This window comes from Colossoma macropomum, unplaced genomic scaffold (assembly GCF_904425465.1).
Source record: "Colossoma macropomum unplaced genomic scaffold, Colossoma_macropomum, whole genome shotgun sequence".
Taxonomy (NCBI): Eukaryota; Metazoa; Chordata; class Actinopteri; order Characiformes; family Serrasalmidae; genus Colossoma; species Colossoma macropomum.
The window spans coordinates 15715178-15737021 of record NW_023494803.1 but is presented as its reverse complement, the minus strand read 5'-3'; the positions used below and the strand labels follow the sequence as shown (position 1 = coordinate 15737021).

Sequence of the window (21844 nt, the reverse complement as noted above, 5' to 3'; positions counted from 1 at the left end):
TCGAAGAGCGTTTAAGATTAACGTTGTGTGGAAAGAGGAAGAGAGACGGTGTGGTCATTTCATGATGCTGTGAACCATGTTAACCACCAAGGAATTACATCCCGTGTTTTAGGGAGGCATATCTCCTTACTTTTGACTCTATGTTTGATATTTGAGCTTAGAACGAGATCTTGGATGTTACTTACGCTTGCCGTGTTGTTAGAAGCTTGGTCATGACTTCCAAGATAGCTCGATAAAAAAATGGTGAACAAGAGGGAACATGTTAATTAATCGCTGTCATAAAGTACAAGGTTAAACATGACATTATAATACACCGGCCACTAAAAAGCCGACCATTAGGATGATGATGATGAATGGTTGAAAGTGAAAAGTGGAAAATTCTCCAAAAACCGCTTTATGGTAAGGGTTTTTTTAATACATGCTGCACAGATATGAAAATAGGCTGAGAGAAACAGCACATATGAGCTTTTGAGCACCTTTGCGATGCATCCAATGGACAACGACAAGAAACGGTGGGAGCCCGGACAAGCGCTCAGCAACTCTCTCTCTAAGAAAGGTGAGTCGCTATTATAACCGTTGCCCTCGGTGTCATTAAAGATGCTTCCAAAGATCCAGCGTGGCCTTGTAGCGTCCCGAGGGGCCCAGACGAAACGTCATGCAATAATATAGCTAAGTGAGAGAACCGCCTCTGTAGTTGTGAAAGAAATGTGTGTTTCTGTGTTCATTGACTTTTCTGTCTTGGCTCACCCCAGGTCAGAGTGGAGCCCGGGCGCGTGCCCCGTTACCAGGGCGACGGTAGCCACCTAGCTAAGCTAACATGGCGGTGCTGGAGAGCCGAGGCGAACTCGGTGTTGGGAACTTGTTCTGATAATCAAAACGATGGTGTTTTTACATGTGGCTTTTAAGGTTAAATGCACAATGTGACCGTCGCTATGTGTGCGCTAAAAAATCTTGTTTTTTTGTGGCTCGTTCTCGTACGACCCGTGTCAACGCTTAAGAATGCATAGTAAGTCAAAAGTGTTAGAATCGACAAAAAAGAGAGTGTTCGATGCTGAAGAGCCCAGCCATCTCGCTAGCCATCTCTGTAGCTAACCGAGCTGTTGAATTTTTATTCGCTTGTGAATGCTAAAGCACTGTTTGCGGACACCGCCTAGCTAACGTTATGTTAGCTCATACGGAGAAAATCGTTGGACGCTCGTTGAGAGCTCCGACGTGAAAAATAAAAAAAATCTTGGCTATTGCGGATTTAACGATAATGTTCTTTTTTCGTCGCAGGTTATAAAATAGTCAAGAAGATAGGAGAGGGAACGTTTTCAGAAGTGGTGAAAGTGCAAAATCTCAAGGACGGGAAGTACTATGCCTGTAAAACGATGAAACAGAGCATTAACAGGTAAGCCTGGCTACGTTTCGTTTGGTATGTTCTGGCTCAAGACGTCAAGTATAGGCGTGAGGCTTCTCTCGCTTGAGTCCCGCACCCTGACAGCTACATGAAAAGGCGCACTTGTAGTGACCTAGGCAGAGTGAGGTCAGCTATTAGAGACTCTTGGGCATTTAACTCTTCAGATTCCTTCAACAAGACACCACAGTGCTGTTTGCTTAGCGCTGGATGTCTGGGACTGAACTGGAATTAAATTAATGTTCGATCATGTTCCGTTTGGATCCGGAGAAAAGTATAAAAGTACAAATATTATTGGACATGTAAGAATTACTTGGTTAAAATAGAGTACAAGATAGACAAAGGAATCTATTAAAATGTGTGTTCTCGATGAATTGGCAAAAGTCTGCAATGTGAATGATAATTAAGGTACCCACAGATCCTTATAAATATAATGTGTAAAACATGTGTGTATGTTTTTAACAGCTCAAATGTTCATCTTTTTCAGTGAAATATTTTTGAATTTTTGGAGTGCTCTCAATAGTTTGTTAATGTTTTGTTACCATGGTGGACTTAGGCTGTTTGACGGGCAGGGGTGAAAAAATAAAAAGGGTGCCTACTGCACAACATGGGGCCCCACCAGTGCACAAAAAGCTATGATGCATCATGTTTTATAAAATAGTCTTCATCTTTGATTAGGAATAATATTATTGTTTGGTGATCCAGATTAAACAAACCTCTGTAATAAAAACACACTGGGAACTTAACAGACGTGCCAAAATTCATGGGATAGCAGTATGTAAACTGATTATGAAGTGGTGTTACCTCAAGGGGACAGCTTGGAAACAGCCACATCTGTATACGTTGTGAGGTATTATCTTGTGAGTGAGGTTGAACACTGTTCAGTGTGCTCATGGCAAGGCAGCGTGAATTATTGGAGTTCGAATGAGGCGTGTTAGTGGGTGCCAGATGGATGGGTCATCCATTTCAGAAGTTGTGCGAGCATTTAGCATTCCTCGATCCACAGTGTCACGTGTATACCAGGAATACGTCGTAGAAGGCATTACCACCCACAATAGACAGCACAGTGGACGCCCACAGGTGCCTAATGATCATGACTGGCAGCGTCTGGCTAGTATTGTCTGTGCAAACAGACAAGTGACTCTGGCAGAAATAACATCCACATTTCCACATTTACATCCCGCATGTCCTTCAGGTCAGTGAGACGTTCTTTAGCTTCATTGGGATATGGAAGCAGAAGACCCACCACAGTGCCCCTGTTAACATTGCGACACTGGACTCAGTGCCTTACCTGGGCTCATAAGGTTGCTAACTGGACCCTAGAGGACTGGCAACATGTGGTGTGGTCTGATGAGTCACAGTACCAATTGTTTCAGGCTGATGGTAGGGTTCATGTGTGGTGCAGACCCCATGAATCCATGGACCCCAGTTGTCAACAAGGCACTGTTCAGGCTGTTGGTGGTTCCATACTGGTGTGAGGTGTGTTCCCATGGCATTGGTTGAGTCCACTGGTCTGCCTGAACACGTCAATGACCGGTGACCACTACGCTTCACTGCTTGGTGACCATTTACACAATATTAGTTCCTGTCCCATAACTTTTGGCATGTCAGTGTATAAACCTTTAAACTGTTTATTTCACAAACACTTCCAAAGTAAAACAAAGAGAGAACTATTAACATTTATTTCACAAACACACACACTCTGACATCTGAACATTCTAGAGATGGTGTAGCTAAAACTGAAAGTTTAAATGAATGGAATAGACATTTTTAATCCAAGTTTTTAACAATGGATCTGAGTATTTTAAACTTAATTGTGTCATCATTGGCAACAATTTACTTTCAAATATACTATTACTATCAAATACAGTTAATCTAATTTTTTTCACTGTGTTTTTACTCTCCATTTCAAAGGCACTTCATCATGTTTTCTCATCTGGAAAGGAATCTAAGAGGGCACTTCATGAGTTTTTTTCATTAGAAAGGCACTTGCAGATAGCGTCAAGTTTATTCCATTATGAGGGCACTTAGGAAACTTACCCACTTTCTCACACATCTAGGGACACCTTATAGGGCACTGCATTATGTTTTTTCCACTAAAGGGCACTCATTAAGACAAATTATTAAATTTGCTTGCTCTTGAGGGCACATCATCATAATTTATTGCATTTATTTAATGTACACTAATAATTTTTTCCCTGTGTGAAAGGAAGCCAGTAGGGCACTTCCTCTTGTTTTTGCCACTTTAGAGGGCGCTTTAGTGATGCTTTTTCAACCATGGGAACCCCCAGCCCTCAAGTCACACCTGAGTCCGCCAGTGTTTGATTAAGCCCTCTTTGTTACGCATGGCAGTCAAAATTTCTTGTTACACTGATTACTCATTAAATAATCCAAGAGTAATCAGTAGATTACTACTAATTCAAACCCCATTACAAAAAGTTGGACAGTAGGTTAAGTGCAAATAAAACAGAAAGCAGTGATTTTTAAATGTACTTAGGCCTGTATTTGGGCAAAAGACTGTATAAAGACAAGATATTTAATGTTTCACCTCATCAACTGCATTGTTTTTTGTAAATATACACTGATTCTGAAATTGATGCCTGCAACACTTTCCATAAAAGTTGAGACAAGGGTGGTTTAAGACTAGGAACATTTTGAAATGTTCCAAAAACATCTTAAAGAGGGGATGTAATCATGCTTGGGTATAAAAGGGGCATCCAGGGAAGGCCTAGTCCTTTATGAGTGAGAATTAGTTGAGGTCTCACCACTTAACCATTTAATAATAACATTCCTCAGTGAGCAATTGCGTAGATTTTAGGTATTTCACCCTTTATGGTGCATCATAACATCAAAAGGAATCCAGAAGAATCTATGTGTGTGAAGGCTAAAGCCAAAAACCACAACTGAATCATTTTCAATCCCTCAGACAGCACTGCAATAAAAACCAACATGCTCGGTGATGAATATAACCACAGGGGCTTGGGAGAACTGACAAACTATTGTTAGTATACACTCTCCATCGCTGCATCCACAAATGCAAGTTAAGACTGGACTGTATAGTGGAAGTCATATGTCAGCAACATCCAGAAAACTTTTCTAGACCTGAACTTATCTAAAATGGTCTGATGCACAAGTCAACCTTTCAGATTGTTTATGGAAATAATGGCCATCGTGGTCTCTAGGCCAGGAAGAAAAAGGCCATCACTTTGATCACACCTGTTCATCACACCTCACTCTGAAAATGTGTGCAAAATACAACAATGAAGGACCTGTATAGTTGCACAGCTAAAGACTTATTGTATAGTGAAGAATGGCAAAAATTTCAAAACTTGATCAATTTGTGTTAACAGTCCCCAAACAATTATTAAGTATTGTTAAAAGGAAAGTTGATGTAACACAGTGGTAAACGTGCTCCTGTTCCAACTTTTTTGGAACGATTTGCAGGCATCAAATTTGGAAGCTTATGTTTACAAAAAAAAGGTTCACAAAGTAAAACATAAAATTAGAGATGAAACGATATTAAAATTTCATATCACGATTATCATGACCAAAATTATCACGATTATCAATATTATCGCAATATTGTTCAAAAGCGTTGAAAAGTAAAATAAATAAATAAATAAATACTGATACACAAACTGAAATTCGTTTCACCAACTTTTATATTAACACAAATAGAATTGGCAGCAATATGCACTTTTTGTTTGCATAAACATTAAAAAAATATAGTCAGTACATTTGTAGTATTACTTTTGTATTACTTACAATACTCTGTAAACAAAAGAATAGCAAATGTACTATTATTACTGTTATTACTATTATTATTACTGTTGTAAAATATTATTATTATTACTGTTGTAATTATTATTATTAATAATAATAATAATAATAATAATTAGGGATTTCCCTGCATAGAGAATTAAATCTCGACCAACTCTGAGGTGGGTCTTAATGGAAAACTACTACTTCTAAGAAGTGTTGCACTCGAGGATTTCTGTCCTAACTGCAATTGCAGCATTATTGTGCCGTTGTGGCGCTGTACCCCTAATCAACACAGTGCACCAGGAAAAACAGCCAAAATCACAGAGGAATTGTGTGACCGCGATGTGAGCTGCAGACAGTGTAGAACTCACACAGTGTGTCTTCACCTGTGGAGCTGCTTTTCTAAAAGCATTTAAAAAAAAAAACATAACTTCAAATTAACATGCATCTGAGCTGCGGCAGAAACACTCCTAAAGTTTAATCTCTGAAACTCTGCTTTTCCTAAAAGCAGCACACAGCGTTTACTCGCGCGAGGTCCCGTCCCAAAGCACACTATCTTCCCTATGTAGTGTACTTCGTGGATCATGAAATAGCAAATCCTTCACCCAAAGAGTGCATGAAATGTTCAACTAAGTCATCTATAATCAACATTAACAATAGGTTACAAATTCCCTATTCCCTATTTATATGATGATCGTGTTTGTTTGAACAGTAGCGCACTATGTAGGGGACATTGAGTGATTTGAGACAGTTATTCTCTTCTCAGAAAGTAAACACTGCAAGCGAGACGAGAAAGGGGAGCTGTGCAGATTGAACTTTTGCAGCGTCTCGTTCCAGAGCTTGTGTGACTGTTAACTGAGAGCTCATTTTGGAGACACTGCTCCACAGAAATATGTGTTAAAAGCTTTAGTTTCCATTCACAGTTGATTCACCAATTGTTTTTTTGTTTTTTTGACGCTAAAAGCTTCATTTCATATTATTATCGAACCATAAGCATACGTTGAACCACACAGACCATGACATTTCTTCTATTTCGAAGTCCCCACAGACTTCTACGTTAAAGTTAACCTTGCATTCTCTAAAAAGTAGCGGGTGGTGGTCGCGAAGGTGACTCGTAAGGTTTGATGTGTTGCCCCCTTTCGCCGCTATTTTCTTTCGGCCTGTTCTGCAGACAGGGTGGTCATCTTCAATTAACTTTCCTTTTGCATTCTTATAAAACCCAAAATATGACCAAACGTCAGACTTGGTCTTCTTAGAAGGCTGAAATATGTCCGAATCTCTGTCACTACATTCCGCCATGTTCTCCCTTCTCTCCCTCTCCCTTTCACTCTCTCCTCCTCCCCTTCCCCTCTACACACACACAGAGCTGCGTCTGAGAGGATGATTCTGCCTTTGTTTGACTCTGTACAGCGAGTTTTTCACACCGCGGTAATCGACCGCGGTTTGAACGATACTTTAAAGTTCAAACGGTACTACTAACCGTCATTAATTTTACCGGTAACCGTTTCATCTCTACATAAAATATTGTGTTTTTGTACTATTTTCAAATGAATACAGGTCAGACAGAATGTACTAATTACCAATTTCTGTTTTTATTAGCATTTCACATGGCATTTTTTTGTATAATCAAAGGTGAAAACCTTTGATATTCTTAAGTCAAAGTAACAAATATTCAAGATGGTAAGATTGTAAATTTGCTTTAGAGTTAAATATCACAACATCTGTAGACAGGCATGCTCTTCCTAATGCCCATCACTTTTTTTTCGTTTTCTCCTGCCATAGTATAGTCATATGCAAACATTTGAGTGCCCCTGGTCAAATTACTGATTAAAAACGTTTTGTTGATTTTCTAAGTGGATGTAAGTACACATACTCTACAGAGAGCACACCTCTGCATGTTTTATTTTTTTTCTTTGCAATGTGGTAAACTTAGCAAATAAATTATGTACTAACATTAGCAGAAAATGCAATTAAGGTTTGTTCCATGTAGAGGATGTGTAACCTATTTTCTATTAGAAAATCAACAAAACAGGTAATTTACCTAAGGGGTACTGAAACTTTTGCATATGACTTTTTAGTTAATGCACTTTCTAAATAACAAGAAGACTACCTTAGAAAGAAAAATATTAAAAAAGCTTTTTGAACATAGCTTTTTGAAAGAAATTTGATCATATTCAAAAGGAAAGGGCAAGCACACCTTATTAGAATGAAAAATACATTCATTTTCAGTTGGCAAACATTTTGTTCTGCATCTTCCAGAATCCAACACTAGTTCTTTCAGCCTTCCAGGCCCCATCATGAATACAACGGGACTGACATTTGCAGTTTTGAGATGTCAGTCTGTAGTCAGCATGTTTGGTCAAATATCCTGCTTCTCTGTTTTCACTCCCCAAAATGAATAATTAGCAGCCTCACATTTAACGTATTGAACAGAAGATGCCTTAGTGACAGTTGGTATGTACCCATTTGGACCACATATCTCTCTCATTCAGCCTGGAACAGGCGCACAACCTCCGTGAAGTCCAAGCAATGAAGAGACTGAGTCCACATGCTAACATACTGCAGCTTCATGAACTAATATTGTAAGTATACCACACCTTCTAATAAGGAATAAAAATGAACAACAACTGTACTGTGCAAAGAAGTAATCCCAGCCAAATATATTTTTGCAGTGACCAGGACACAAGGACCCTTTCCTTAATATGTGAACTAATGGAGATGAACATCTATGAGTTGATTAGAGGTACTATGAACTGCCTCCAGAGCTAGTTTGTGTAATTTAAGCTTTTGTGCCAGATCATATTAGCTTTAAATGAAATGTTCTCAAATACACCTGCTTAATAAAAGGTAAGATAGAGTAATTAAAATTTAATAATGTAAGCTGAATATGGAGACTTGAGATCTTGACTGCATATCTGCTGTTTAGCTTTGTCTTCATTTACAGTTTATACGTGATAATTATATATTATGATGACTTCATGCATCTGTAGGAAGGCAGAATCTCTTAGCTGAAAGCAAAGTCAAACACTACATGTACCAGCTTTGTAAAGCTCTGGATCATATGCACAGGTAGGTTCTGTTATCAACTCTTCCTCTTTCATGTAATGCCTTTTAAATTTCAAACACAGAGCAAAATTTAATCTTTTGAAATGTAACACTGACATCACATACAGTTTTGCTGAACAGGGCTTCACTTAAACAGCAGGTTGTAGTGCTCTAATTAGATTCTCTTGTTTATAAATCACTTCTCAAAATATGCCAGTTTATTAACTGATTGGTCTGTTTTTTTAAGCAATGGAATTTTCCACAGAGATGTGAAACCAGAGAACATTTTGATCAAAGTAAGTGAACCTCAAGACTCAAAAATTGTAAATGAAAACTGGAACAGAACACATACAGCTTCACATTTTAATGAAAAGAGTAAAAGAGGCTTGGTTCAAACAAGAAAAAAAAGTCTCAAAACAAAAATTTAATTACCAATTACGACCTTACCCATGACCAGTTTTCTCCGTAGCATGACGTCTTGAAACTGGCAGACTTCGGCTCCTGCAGGAGTGTTTATTCCAAGCCTCCTCACACAGAATACATCTCCACCCGGTGGTACCGAGCTCCAGAATGTCTACTCACAGATGGCTACTACTCACTCAAAATGGACATGTGGAGTGCAGGCTGCGTTTTCTTTGAAATTATGAGGTCTGTGTTATGGGATACTCTGTGTTTAGAACATACACAATTCTGAATAATTTTTGCACTTCACCTTTTATTTTTCTAATCAGGTGCTTTATCTCATTGTCTTCTAGTTTGAGTCCCTTGTTTCCAGGGAGTAACGAGGTGGATCAGTTGTCCAAGATCCATGATGTTTTAGGAACGCCAGAGAGCATGGTCCTTCAGAAGTTCAAGCAGTGAGTTTTTACTGAGATTAACCTTTGTTGTGCAGTTTGATCTTATAGTATGCCAAAAAAAACTGAATGATTACTATTTATACCATTATATTCCTAAATTATATCCCAGTATGTCTAAAATATGACTAAATATTTTTAGCCTTCTAGTATTCCGTCTTACTTGGCCTTGATGAAAAACTTGATGTGTAACAATTTATTTTCCTTCTCGTGCAAAGTAATTGCTTGTGTACCAGTCAACACTATGACTTGCTAATGTGGTAATAGTTCAAAAAGAGAATTTACTGACATTTCCACCAAATTTTGAAACATAAATGTCTATATATTCATTTATTCACATCTAGTGCAGTAAGTAAAGAACACATGCAACTCATTTTTATTAAAAGACATGGGATGCCATCAAAATGAGCAAAATTAACAAAAATGATAATTCAATAATATCATGACAATATTTAAGTTTTAGGTCATTCAGAAACATAGCCAGAATGTATTGCATTATTTACCTATCCATGCTCTACCCACATTTTTACAGCAACTGTTGCTAGTTTGGACAAGCTCTAGAGGATGCTGCTTCGAGCTGGAAGCACACAATTCTCTAGAATGTCACTGTGTGCTCTAGCATTCAGATTTCCCTTCACAGGACCTAAGGGTCAATCCAAACCATGAAAAACAGCCCCAGACCATTATTGCTCCTCCATCAAACTTTACAGTTAGCGCAGTGCATTCAGCAGGTCGAATTCTCCTGCCATCTGCCAAACCCAGATTCGTATGTCAGACTGGCAGAATAATTTTTTAATCTCTCTAGAGAGCACTTTTCCATTGCCCCAGAGTCCAGTAGTGGGATGCTTTACACCACTCCACCCAACACTAGGCACTGTGCCTGGCGATCGTAGTTTTGCATGCAGCTGCTCAGCTATTAAAAACCAATTTATGAAGCTCCTGACACACAATTCTTGTTCTGATGTTTCTTCTGGAATCTGAAACTAGTAGAGTCATTCCACACGAACTCATTTAAGGCTGGTCTAAATTCTAAACATCATGAATTTCAAATAAAAATTTTAGTGTAACTCATGCAATCATGTAAAATTTCTTTTAGCATTTTAACAGCTTATGGAATGACTGAACTGAGTTGAAATACTTGCTGAGTATAAATACAACACTAAGAATAATAGTTCACTTGAAATCAACTGGTTTCATGTTAATACATTCATACAACAGAGTAATTTATTGCAGGATGTACTTTTAATGTAAGATATTTCAGAGAATATTCAGAGAAAATTATTTTTTAATAAAATGTAGACTTTATGTAATATTCCTATTTTTATATCTAACTTAGGAATTATTCATTTCTACATGCAAAATTTGAAGCTACACTATGAGTTCAAAATTCCTTCATTTGTTAAGCCCTTTTGATTCTATATTGTCTCTGAAGGAACTAATCCTAATTCTTTCAAACATTTTGCTGAATTAGAACAGTTGTATGCAAATGTCTGGCTAAATTATGTATTTTGTTGCTTTTTGAAACAGAAGTAAACTCAACCTCTACAGCAAACAATTTTACTGGAATATGTAATGGTTCCTGCACCACTGGCTGCCACACAACCCCAAAGCACACCAGAAGCACTCCCATTTCAGACAAAAAAAAGAAAATTGCGAGCAGAAGCACTTTTAGATCTTTTTTATGGCCTTCTCCTGCTTTGTAGCCATGAATTAACTTCATTTTCATAGCCTCAGTCGGATGCTTAGAGGAGCCCATCTTTGTTGAATGTTCACATAAGGTTTAAACATTTTGAAATAAACACATTTGTACGCAGAGCTTGAATGGGTGAGTAGAATGTCGCCAAAAGGCAGTGAGACACTGGAGTTGCTGTTTGACAGTTCGCTTGCAACACTTCAAAACATCAAGCTTTATTTTTGCTATCTTTAATCTTCATAATTCAGAATATGTAGTTTTTAGATAAAGGTATAACTATTAAATATACATTTTCTGTTCTAATATTAAGATTTATGATTAGGAAAAACTGGTCGTATGTCATATTTAATAATACACTTCATCAAAAAATGTGATTTCAATTCAGTGGTAATTGTCTCTCGTGTAACTAAGGTCTCGTGCAATGCACTTCGATTTTCTGCCTCGGAAAGGCTGTGGGCTCTCTCAGCTGATCCCTCAGTGCTCTGCGCCTAGTCTGTCTCTGCTGTACCAGATGTTGGCCTATGATCCAGATGAACGTATCAGCGCCCGTGTAGCACTGCAGCATGTCTGCTTCAGAGAGCTACGGTAAGCTCAGTCTGTCATGCACACAGAAATATAATGAGTGTCAGAGCTCTAATAAACACTCCTGACCAGGTGAACAAACTAAAGGCAGTGTTTAAATTACAACACACAAGACCTAAGAATGAAGGCCAGGTATGCCATTTCCATCTGGGACCAGATCATCTATCTCTCTGTCCCAGAGTGTTGCATGGGCAGCTGCTTAAAGAGATGGATTGACTGGCTTCTGAATACTAAAAACAAACATTCTTGTCATAAAAGGAAAAAGTGGTATAAGAGTCATTTTGTTTTTGTATTGTTTCTTACCAAAAAATAATGGAATTGTTAATGCATGCAAATTCGAACAGTCTAACTGAACATCTTGGGGTCAGCTGTTCATCCTGTATACCTGCTTAGCTTTTAAAGATAAAGCAGGTATGAGGTAACAGATTCTGACACTCAAACCACATTAAATAAGCGGGAAGTGGTATCATATCGGTGTTGGATAGATGTTTAGATTTGACTGATATTTCAAACTGATATTTAATGGTGTATTATAGTAATGTTGTATTTCTTTGTAACACTAATCCAGGTAGATGTAATCAAAATTTCTACATTTTATAAATGTTCACGTATTGGCATCTGTATCATCATCGACTCACAATTCCAATATTGGTGCATTCCTGTCAAATAGATTACACCTAAAACTTCCAATGAGGCTAAGTGAAGGCTTTCAAGCTATCAGGCACCAGTTAACATTATCCAAATAAATCATGCTACCTGGTTCCCGTAAGCTTTCATTATTCGCAGTGTTAGCATTGTAGGATGAATCCTTCAACTCAAGCATAATGTAAACACATATAGACCAGTACAAATTCAGTGATATGCAGTTTTTTAGAATGAGAGTTGTTGTCTGTAGGATGGCAGAAAGGAGAGCAGTGGGTCTGCACAGGGCCATGGGGGCTGTCGAAGCAGAGACCAGTGCGACTCCCAGCTCTGTGGAGCACCTGTGGCGCATCGCCCGACAGGGTAGGCGACAGGTACGATAACTAACCCACCCAGTACAGTTGCTTGGAACACTTTTCCACTATTATGTGAAGTTGCTGAATTCACTTAATAATAATGCATTCAATCTAATTTCTAAAGAAAAAGACAACAATCTACAAAGGTCATAGTGACTAAAGCACAAAATGCAGAAAACGTTTGTTGGATTTAGAGAAATGGTGAATTGTTGTCCTCTTCTATCCAGCAGCAGCTTAAGCATGTCGGCAACCCTCTCAGCAGACGCATGCCCCATTATCCTGTGGAGCTACCTAAGCTGAATGTGGTGGTGCCTGCCCCAAAAGTCCCCTACCCCATGCCCAGTCTACCAGCTCTGGCCATACCACACAGAGGGTCCCTGCCAGCTATCACCTCCAAAAAGTGCCATTCTCACTCAACCAAGGTAAACAAAAACACTAAATAAAACAAACTAGTGCAGGAGTGGATTGTGATTCATTCGTCATCATTGTTTATCGGTTCATATATTCTATTTTCTATACTTTTTAAAAATAGGTGTATTTAGAAACACTACACATAAGTTGTTTAATAAAACTGAAAAAGCATTACTGAGTCAGGAAGGAAAAAAACATGCTAAAATATAGTGTGTATGTGCTCATCAGGTCAGATTTATGGCTATGTCATAAGTCTTTACGTATTAGCATCACATGCACAGGCTCAGAAGGAAGGTTTGGCTCTTAGTTGAGGCTTCAAATGCAAAATCATCATTGTACTGATGCAGATACAAAGACACTACTAGATAAGTACTTTCTTAGAGGACACTTCCTTCACTAAGTTTAGACTAAGTTCTTTTTGAATATTCTTTCTACACACTTGAAAGTGTCAGATTCATCCACTTGTTGGGGTCCGAAGAACAACCAGTGTTACAAAATGTTCTTCCCCACAATGCATGCACTTACACATTTCTCCCACAGAGGTCTCCAAATCCTCAAATCTTACATAGTGCAGCTTTAAAGAAAATGCACATTAATTAATAGTTCACTTTTAATACTTCACCTACTTTTAGGCATGTGGGCATGTTTTAAACTAAATGACAAAGAATAGCCTACAAATAGAACAAAATAACATTGTGATTCTAAAATACCTACTATAATGGTTTCACACAGATGTTCTGAGAAGTTGTGCTGGTTAGTAAGTAGCTCGTTTTTCACACTATGTTATTACCAGTGCTACTGTTTTGTTTTCACAGTGTATTGATTAGATTTTAACTGTAACAAATAGCAAGTAGCGTTTAAAAAAGACAGCAGTTTAACCTTTAATTAATTTTTTTGTGACAGTTGCTGCTCATTCCTTTGCTCAACTGATCTAAACTTGTTTTCTTCAACTCTACAGCCCAGGGAAGATCCACACCGTTCAGCTTTGAAGAGCTACTACATGCCTCCTCTGGAGAGGAAAGGAGGAGGCTACTGAAGTTCAGTCTTTAAATGCGCAACAGCTTGTACTAACGTGCAACTGAAAATTGAGCACTCATAAAAATGTAAACCATGTTTGAGCGTTAAATTAGAACAGCAAGCAATGTCACACTCTGGAGGGACAAATTCCATTAAGTGACTAAACTTTGCCATTATTAGGCCTTGGTAATACCATGCAGTTTGTGCAAGTGTTTTTATCATTTCAACAAATAGAAATCAATTCCAGCAATTCACACTTTTACACTTGCTCTGTATTATTGATTGCGTTAGCAGTCAGAACCATTATATCCATGCATTTGTAACTTTTTGCATCTGCCGGATTGTGGGTGGTGGTGTTGCGGGGTGGGGTGGGGTGGTGTTGCGCAGTGCAGAAATATTACTTACTGTCCAGAAAAGCATTTGGCAGAGAAAAATGCCTTTTAAGCTTACTAGTGGCAGATACATTTTTTGGGTGGAGTTACCCATTAAAAGCAAACTGGAACTCAAAACAATGACTAAGTAAAAGGGTCAGGTGCTTTTTCCTCCTTTTTTATCTGGGTGTGTTTCTTTTTACTGAAAGCCAAAGGAAGCTGTCAACTCAATTGCCCTTGTCTAGCTCTTCGTCAGACAAGCCGGTCTGTTCTTGACGAATCTGCTTCTAGAAATGACTCAGAACCAGCATGACGTCATTCCAAGCTTGTCCGAGAACAAAAGCAGTCTTATTCCATTTTATTAAAATAGCCATATGTTGCCTGACTTCCTTTTTCTGTCTTTCTACCTCTGATCTCTGTCAGTGTTTACATTTAGGAATGCCTCTAAAACTAACAAAACAACGTTATTACAGGAAATGGTTATGAATACACTGTCTGATGCCTGGGACATTGTTTTGCAATAGTTTGCGATAGACAAGCTTTTGAGCTACAGTGTATTTTTTTAAATCCATTCATGACAGAGAGGTACATGCAGGGTATTGTGAGGCAAAATAGCCCCTAAGGATTTTTTTTCCCCCTCAGATTTTGCACTGTGTTTATCAACAGATATTTTCACGATGTGTGATATGTATTGTGATATTTCAACACACAGATCCAATAATCTAGTAGTGCCACATTTAAAAACTCTTAAGTACTGACGATATCCATGATATGCTCAGAAAAGCATTTTGTGTGTCACGATAATAAAATTTATCATGATAACGATAAAATGTAGTTATATCGCCCACCTCTATGTATAGGTTCACAGGTCATTCGGGATTATAGAGGTCTGCACTCCCACAGGATTCCTGCTGGACCCGCTGGACCCACCGCAATGTCTTGTGGCGCGGGGGTAATTTTTTGTGTTGTGTGTGGCGGATAGCCAGCCCGCTGCAGGCGGGAGTGGGATGAAGCACACAAAAAATCCCGCAGATTAATGAATAGCTTAAATAAAGTGGAACAATCAGTGAATTATATATAAACAATATAAATGATAACAGTAAAACAATAAAAATGAACTCAAAGAGTTGCAAAGGAACCAATCACGTGAACAACATGCAAATTCTTGTATCTTACAGAGACAGCACAGCCTTCAGTCCAACAGCCACACCTGCCAAGCCAAGTACCAAAAATAACCGTTTTACAGTTAAAGATTGTAGTTCATGTTTCTCTGTACACTTTGTTAGCCTCCTTTTACCCTGTTCTTCAGAGGTTAGGACCCCCACAGGACCATCACAGAGCGGTTATCAATTGGGTGGTGAATCATTCTTACCACTGCAGTAACACTATTAGTGTGTGTTGTGCTGGTACGAGTGGATAAGACACAGCAGTGCTTCCTGAGTTTTTGAACACTGTGTCCACTTACTGTCCACCTACCTTGTTGGTCCTCTCTAGATGTAAAGTCAGAGACTACTACTCTGTTCAGTTTGTACAGTGTCTTTCATCAGTGGTCAATTTCTGGGCACAGGATGATGTTGGCTGGATATTTTTGGTTGGTGGACTATTCTCAGTCCAGCATTGACATGGAGTTGTTTGAAAACCTCAGAACATTGTTGTGTGTGATCCACTCTGTGCAGCGCGCACACACACACACACACACACACACACATTAACATGCCATGACAATGTCAGTGTCAATGCAGTGCTAAGTATAATCCACTTCCCAAATAATACATGCGCTGGGTTGGCCTGAGCACTGATGAACAGGGTAAAGAGGGCTAACAAATTATGCAGATAAACAGAAGGACTCTGTACTACTTGTAGAACTACACAGATCACTTATATGGTTGAGGGCAAAAGTTTACATACACTTACATGAAAGACATTCAAACTCAATCTTTCCACAAATCCACACATTTCATGTTGTCATACATTTCTTCTATCAATTGTAAGTCACTAATGAAACAATAACAATAGATTCATTTCAGCTTGAATTCAACTGTATTAGAATTCAATTGAGTCAAAGGTTTACATACCAAGTTTACTAATTAAACTGTCTATTTAAACAGTCTGAAAGATTACAAAAAATGATGTAATAAGTTTTAAAAGCTTCTGATAGGCGGTCTGTCATAATTAGGAGTTAACTGGGAATGCACCTGTACTTAGTGGCTGTATTTAAAGGCCTAACTTTAAAACAATAACAAAACTTTAAGCAACTCAGCCAAGACCTCAATAAAAAATGTGAACCTCCACAAGTCCATACTCCGTTAAGAGTGAATTCCAGAAAAACTGAAGGTACCACAACCGTCTAATACAAACAATTGTATGCGAATATAAAAATCTTGGAACCACACAGACACTGCATCATTCAGAAAACAGGGAATAATTGAGCTCCCAGGCCTTGACCTCACTTTGGACAGAAAGGTTTAAGTGAACACAAGATAACAAACAACATGGGAACTGGTAAAAGAGTTGGAGATATCAGGGACCATGTCATGGAAGTAAGGAAGAAGCCCCCACTCCAAGATCGGAAAAAAAAAACGGACTGCAGTTTGCAGGAGAAAGATCTAGTATTTCAGTTCTCTGTTCTTTGGTCAGGTGTAAGAAAAAATGAACTGTTTGGCTATATTGGCCAAAGCATTGGCCATTTGATGAGTGTTGGCCATTTGCTCAGTGCTTTGTAAGAAGGAAAAAGGGTGAGGTTTTGGACTGGTGCACTTTAGAAAATGGATGACATCATGAAGAAGGAAGATTATCTATAAATACTAAAGCACTTGTGGAAGGCTACTCCAAACTTTTGGTTCAAGTGAAGCAATTAAAAGACAATCACATCAAATACTAGTGAAGTGTTATTATTTTTATTAATTATGTTATGTTATTATTGTGCTATTATTTTAAAATGACCTCTTATGGACATAAAGTACATACCTTAATTGATTAAAAAAGGGAAGTAAGGCAACATGAAATTTAGAGTTTTAATGTCTTTAACCTGGCTGTATGTACCTAATAAAGTGCCTGATGAGAGTACATCTTAATACTAAGACTTTGAAATGTAGAGTGAGACTACTGTGTAAACCAAGGTCCCTGGCATGAGATTTAAGAAAGAGAAGACAAATGCTGGTGATTTGAAAAACATAATTTTATGGTATATGCAGTTACAAAAGATATCCAGCTGATATTCTGTATCATACTTACTGCCCTTTCCTCCTGTTCTTTTCAAGGTCACAGTACCTCTGAGGAGCACCCCAAGGATGCTGTTATTATTCCTAGCATGGATTAGCCTTTTTCGCTCATTTTCACAGACAACTTTGTATAAGACTAGTTAAAGCCTTCAATATTTTGACTGATGTAATTTTCACCATAGATGCATGGATAGGGCAGCTGGTCAGCTGCAGCATCTATTGCAAGATACTGAACACAGAGAACTATAGAAATCAAATGTTGATATGTATATTGATTATAAAAATTAAAAAATCTTTTGCTGTTAGGAGGTAAGACTAGCATAGATTTGAAACTAAAGTATGTAACTGATTTGTGTAGCATTAACTAGGAGGAACTCAAAGTACTTCATTATGAATAAGGACCATTCTGTTGCGCTGAAGTGAACTGTGGTCCTTCTTCATTTATACACACACACGCGTATACATGTACACATGTGTGTGTATATATATATATATATATATATATATATATATATATATATATATATATATATGCTTGAAAATCATGTAACTAACCCAAATTAATACCTGCTCTGTAGTGGTCCTGACCACTAAAGAACAACAAAAGCTAAAAACGTATGTACAGAAACAGATGGACTGCAGTCTGTAATTGTACAACTATAAACTGCACCTATATAGTAAATGGACCTGATAAATGAACAAAGAGTGTAGATACAAGGTAGGTTTTTTCCTGAACTATGCTTTGTCTGGTTAACTAGTCTACACTGAAGTCATTGTAAGGTCAGTCCTAAGGATGGCCATGCTAACTTTAGAATGCCTTTTAAAATCATTCTCGCCCCTGGAAAAAAGGAGACAAAATGTAAAATTCAAATTTAAATCAAAAGTGCAGAACTGCACTCTTACCTCAAATGTAGTCGATCAGTCAAGACATGCTTTGCGTCTGACGTTTTCTTAAGATGCGCACCAGAGCTAAGAGGATATTGTAGCTAACAAACATTGATAGCTTACATCTGGAGAACTCAAGGTAAAATGTTTAAAATGGTAGAATAACACCTAAACTGCTAGTGCTGTAAAGATACTCAAAACCATCTGAACTTGCCGACCAGCCTCATCTGAGGACTGTCTGGGCGTCACCTGATATTCTAATGAGCATGCTTGATTGACACCCCTCTGTCCAGCACTCCCAGCCTGCTAGGCCATTCAAGCCCTAAACACAGTAGCAGGAGGAGGGAGAACTAAAACGGGCTCTATATGTAAAGGTGGTGTTGAGGAGTCTGCTCTGTCGGAAAGGTAAGGCTTTTATTCGCTTTAAGCGGACAAACTAACTAACAAATGAAATTAATGAAAAAAAGAATTTCCAAAACTGGAAAAACTATTGGGTCGCTGGCCTCCCCAAAACTGAAGAATCCCAGTGCAAAGCCCGAGAAAAGTAGGGATTTAACAGTAGAGACTGTAAGCTGCAGCGACACTACGGAAACCAGAAAATATTGTGCTGCTTTCCACATGGCGCGTGTTTCACTCTTGGGGTCTTCTCCCGTCAGGCAGAGTTGCCAGATTCGCATTTTTCTGACAAATCCGGCTGGTTTAAAAGTGCAGGGCGGGGGGCGGATTATATATAGTAGAGTTTTGATTGGACTTACTTTGTTAATGTAGGTACTGTGGCCGTGGAAAGAAGTTTCAAAACAAATCGCCTTATGAATGTATTTTGATTATAGTGTTGGAATCTGGCAACCCGAGGTCTCACAGGCTCATAGAGAGCAAAAGACTTAGCAGAACAGCGCGGCTCCTTTGGTGGTGTAGCTGACCGTGAATGAGACGTACGTTCACGCAATATCGCAAAACGGATCCCTGTAAGGCAACACTAAAAACTCTTAATTATTAAAAGACTGTTCTACAAGGACAACAAGAGCATTCATGAGTGATAGAGGATCCTGGTAGGTTTATTAGTGAACGGTTTGTTGTCGTTGTTTCACACTGCAGGCGTGAGAGACGCTACGGATTGCCCGCGCTGCCCATCCACACAAACTACATTCGTGCTAAGTAGAGCAGCAAGAAGTTCTACAGACGTCAATCAGCCACTCTGCTCAAAAAAATCATTAAAAAAACAGGTACATTTGTTTACCGTTGACAGCATTCTGACTTGTTACTGGGTGATAGCCCTGCTGAAAAAAATATTGAAACAATTAAAAGTTTCTGTTGGTTCCTGGTGATTTCCAGTAGTCACTAAAGGTATTCTGTTTTCCTGATCACATTGTAAAGGATTATAGTGGTTTAACAGGTGTGCTGGGACCGATACTAGATGCATTTGATGGTTTCCTAATGGGATCATTTTTAAAGTTGTGTTGGATGCTCTGTTTCATTTTCATTAATTCTTAGGCTACCTGCATGCTGTTGGTGTGAAATCCCTGAGGTGTTAACAGGAGCACAGAAACGAAATACAAGACGTCGCTCTTACCACGCAAAGGGAATGATTTAAATTACAAACATTTTCATTAATAATGATTGCAATACAAATCCCAGTTTAATGTTAGCCTGTAACAAAACAGATTCTGACTTTGATTCTGAACGGTAAAGTTAACTAACAGCTAGCTTGCTGGCACTGGCTGCGCCACAATGGCTTTCCCCCTGGTTTGTTGATAGGCACCAAGTAAAACAGCTTCACCTGCCTGTTCCCTGAAGCGACTGTGCCATGATATCATCATAATCCAAATTGAAAGGGCGACTAAATGCTGCATTAATGCCCTGATAATAAAACTATAAGGAATCGAACCGACACCTCCGGCCACTGGGTAGGGTCGTTCATCCACTTTGATGGAAGCAGACTGAAAGGACTTCAACTTCTATTTCTTTCATTTTTCCTATACAACGACATAATTGTTTGCTTGACTGGCCGCAGATTTTGGGCTCCTAATAGCTATAAATGGGTAGGTTATTCTTATTTTATGCAATTAAATTGTCAATTATGCAATTAAAAGTCCTCGTAATTTGTATTTACCGCCAGTTAAATCAGAAGCTGCTTTCATCCAAAAAGGGGCGGGATCATTACGCAAGGGCAAAGTACCCAGATGCCTTGCTCTCATCTATTGTAGATACGTTGTTAGCTTAACACGTGCAGCAGTGTTGAGTGTGCTATACTGTGCTGGATAGTTAACTAGGTGGGATAAGTGTCTACGATAAGAGAGAGTTGTATGGCTCGAAGTGACGTCCCTGCTTAATAAAAGAGCATTCGGCTTCAAGTTTAAAGCGCAGTGTTTCTCGCTTCTGCCCTGCGATGGACTGGTGATCTGTCCAGGGTGTATCCTGCCTTCCACCCAATGACTGCTGGGATAAGCTCCAGCCCCGCCCCCCCCCCGACCCAGAAGGATAAGCGGCTTAGAAGACGTGTGTGTGTGTGTTTCCCGCGTCGCTGTCGTCTTCGCTGCTGCTCCAGTATTATCAATTAACACTGAGACCACTTACTATTTTCTTGGTATGTGATCTGCTCATAACATTATGAGATGACAGCACAGCAAAACGATCACATTATCTACTTTATCACTAAAGACAACAAAAACGAAATTAATTAATAATCATTTACATGTATTCAATCATCCTTCCCCCAAATTAAACTGTCATCAGATTAGGATGTAAATTTCAAATCCCCCTCATGTTTAACTCAAGCTGGTGCCCATGGTGGTCTTTGACTTTTGCACTGGACTGTATATATTGCATTAATGCACCAAAAACGTTTTACTAAGACAGGTGACCACAGTACAATCTTTCACAGCAGCTATCTTTGTCATTCACGTTATACATTGTTTGGTTTGTACTTTTTGAATAGTTATATACTATAATTCAATAATTCATTTATTTTATTTTTAGATAATACAAGTATTTTTCAAACATTTCCTGTTGTCCATGTGTGTGTTCATATTTCTATCAGTCTTTCTGCTTTAAAGTCTCCTGTAAAGCACTTTGAGCTGCATTACATTTATAAATGTACTATACAAAGAAAGATTCTCAGGATTTACTACTTTATTATGAATAAGCTGGGAATATTATGCATAAAAGGAATGTTTGTGAATGTTTGTGCAGCATCCACTGCACAAAAAGCCAAATCAGCAATGACTACATTGACATTAGCTACTGCCTACTGAAAACAGCAGGCTGATAGGGTCCAGTTACTATATTCTAGTCAAAGATGGACAGACAAACTAGCTGGCCAGCTTGATTATGCTTGCAAGGTTAGTACTGAAGCACTAACTCGCACCAGGAAAGTATGGGCAGTGCATAGTTTTGGTCAAGTCAATCTGAAAGTAAACAGGCCTTGTTAGTTTGTGCGCTTGGTCATACTGTGCATGATCCATCACACAATTTAAGTGTGGTGGCTTATTTCATGTACCAGCGTTTAAAAACAACCATGAACCATTCATATGTTTCGCCCCTCCCTCCTACCACCCCCACATGCCAGCAAAAGGCCTCATATTGCTTTGTTAAGCAATCTTAAAAAGACCT

General features: G+C 38.6%; 1 protein-coding gene across 2 annotated transcripts; it reads left to right on the top strand.

Annotated features, from left to right (window-relative positions):
- The first annotated feature begins 757 nt into the window (after positions 1–757).
- Positions 758–14115, top strand: LOC118824042 (MAPK/MAK/MRK overlapping kinase-like). 2 transcript variants are annotated; one of them, XM_036593948.1, is made up of 12 exons: positions 758–1006; positions 1276–1390; positions 7651–7740; positions 7831–7901; positions 8149–8227; positions 8451–8499; positions 8673–8851; positions 8959–9060; positions 11162–11335; positions 12228–12348; positions 12558–12752; positions 13700–14115. In XM_036593948.1, the coding sequence occupies exons 1-12, from the start codon at positions 1000–1002 to the stop codon at positions 13775–13777; spliced, it is 1260 nt and encodes a 419-aa protein (XP_036449841.1). In that variant the 5' UTR covers positions 758–999; the 3' UTR covers positions 13778–14115. The 2 variants fall into 2 exon arrangements, with proteins under 2 accessions (XP_036449841.1, XP_036449842.1); XM_036593949.1 differs by having other exon boundaries at positions 759–1006; positions 12561–12752.
- Positions 14116–21844: the final 7729 nt, after the last annotated feature.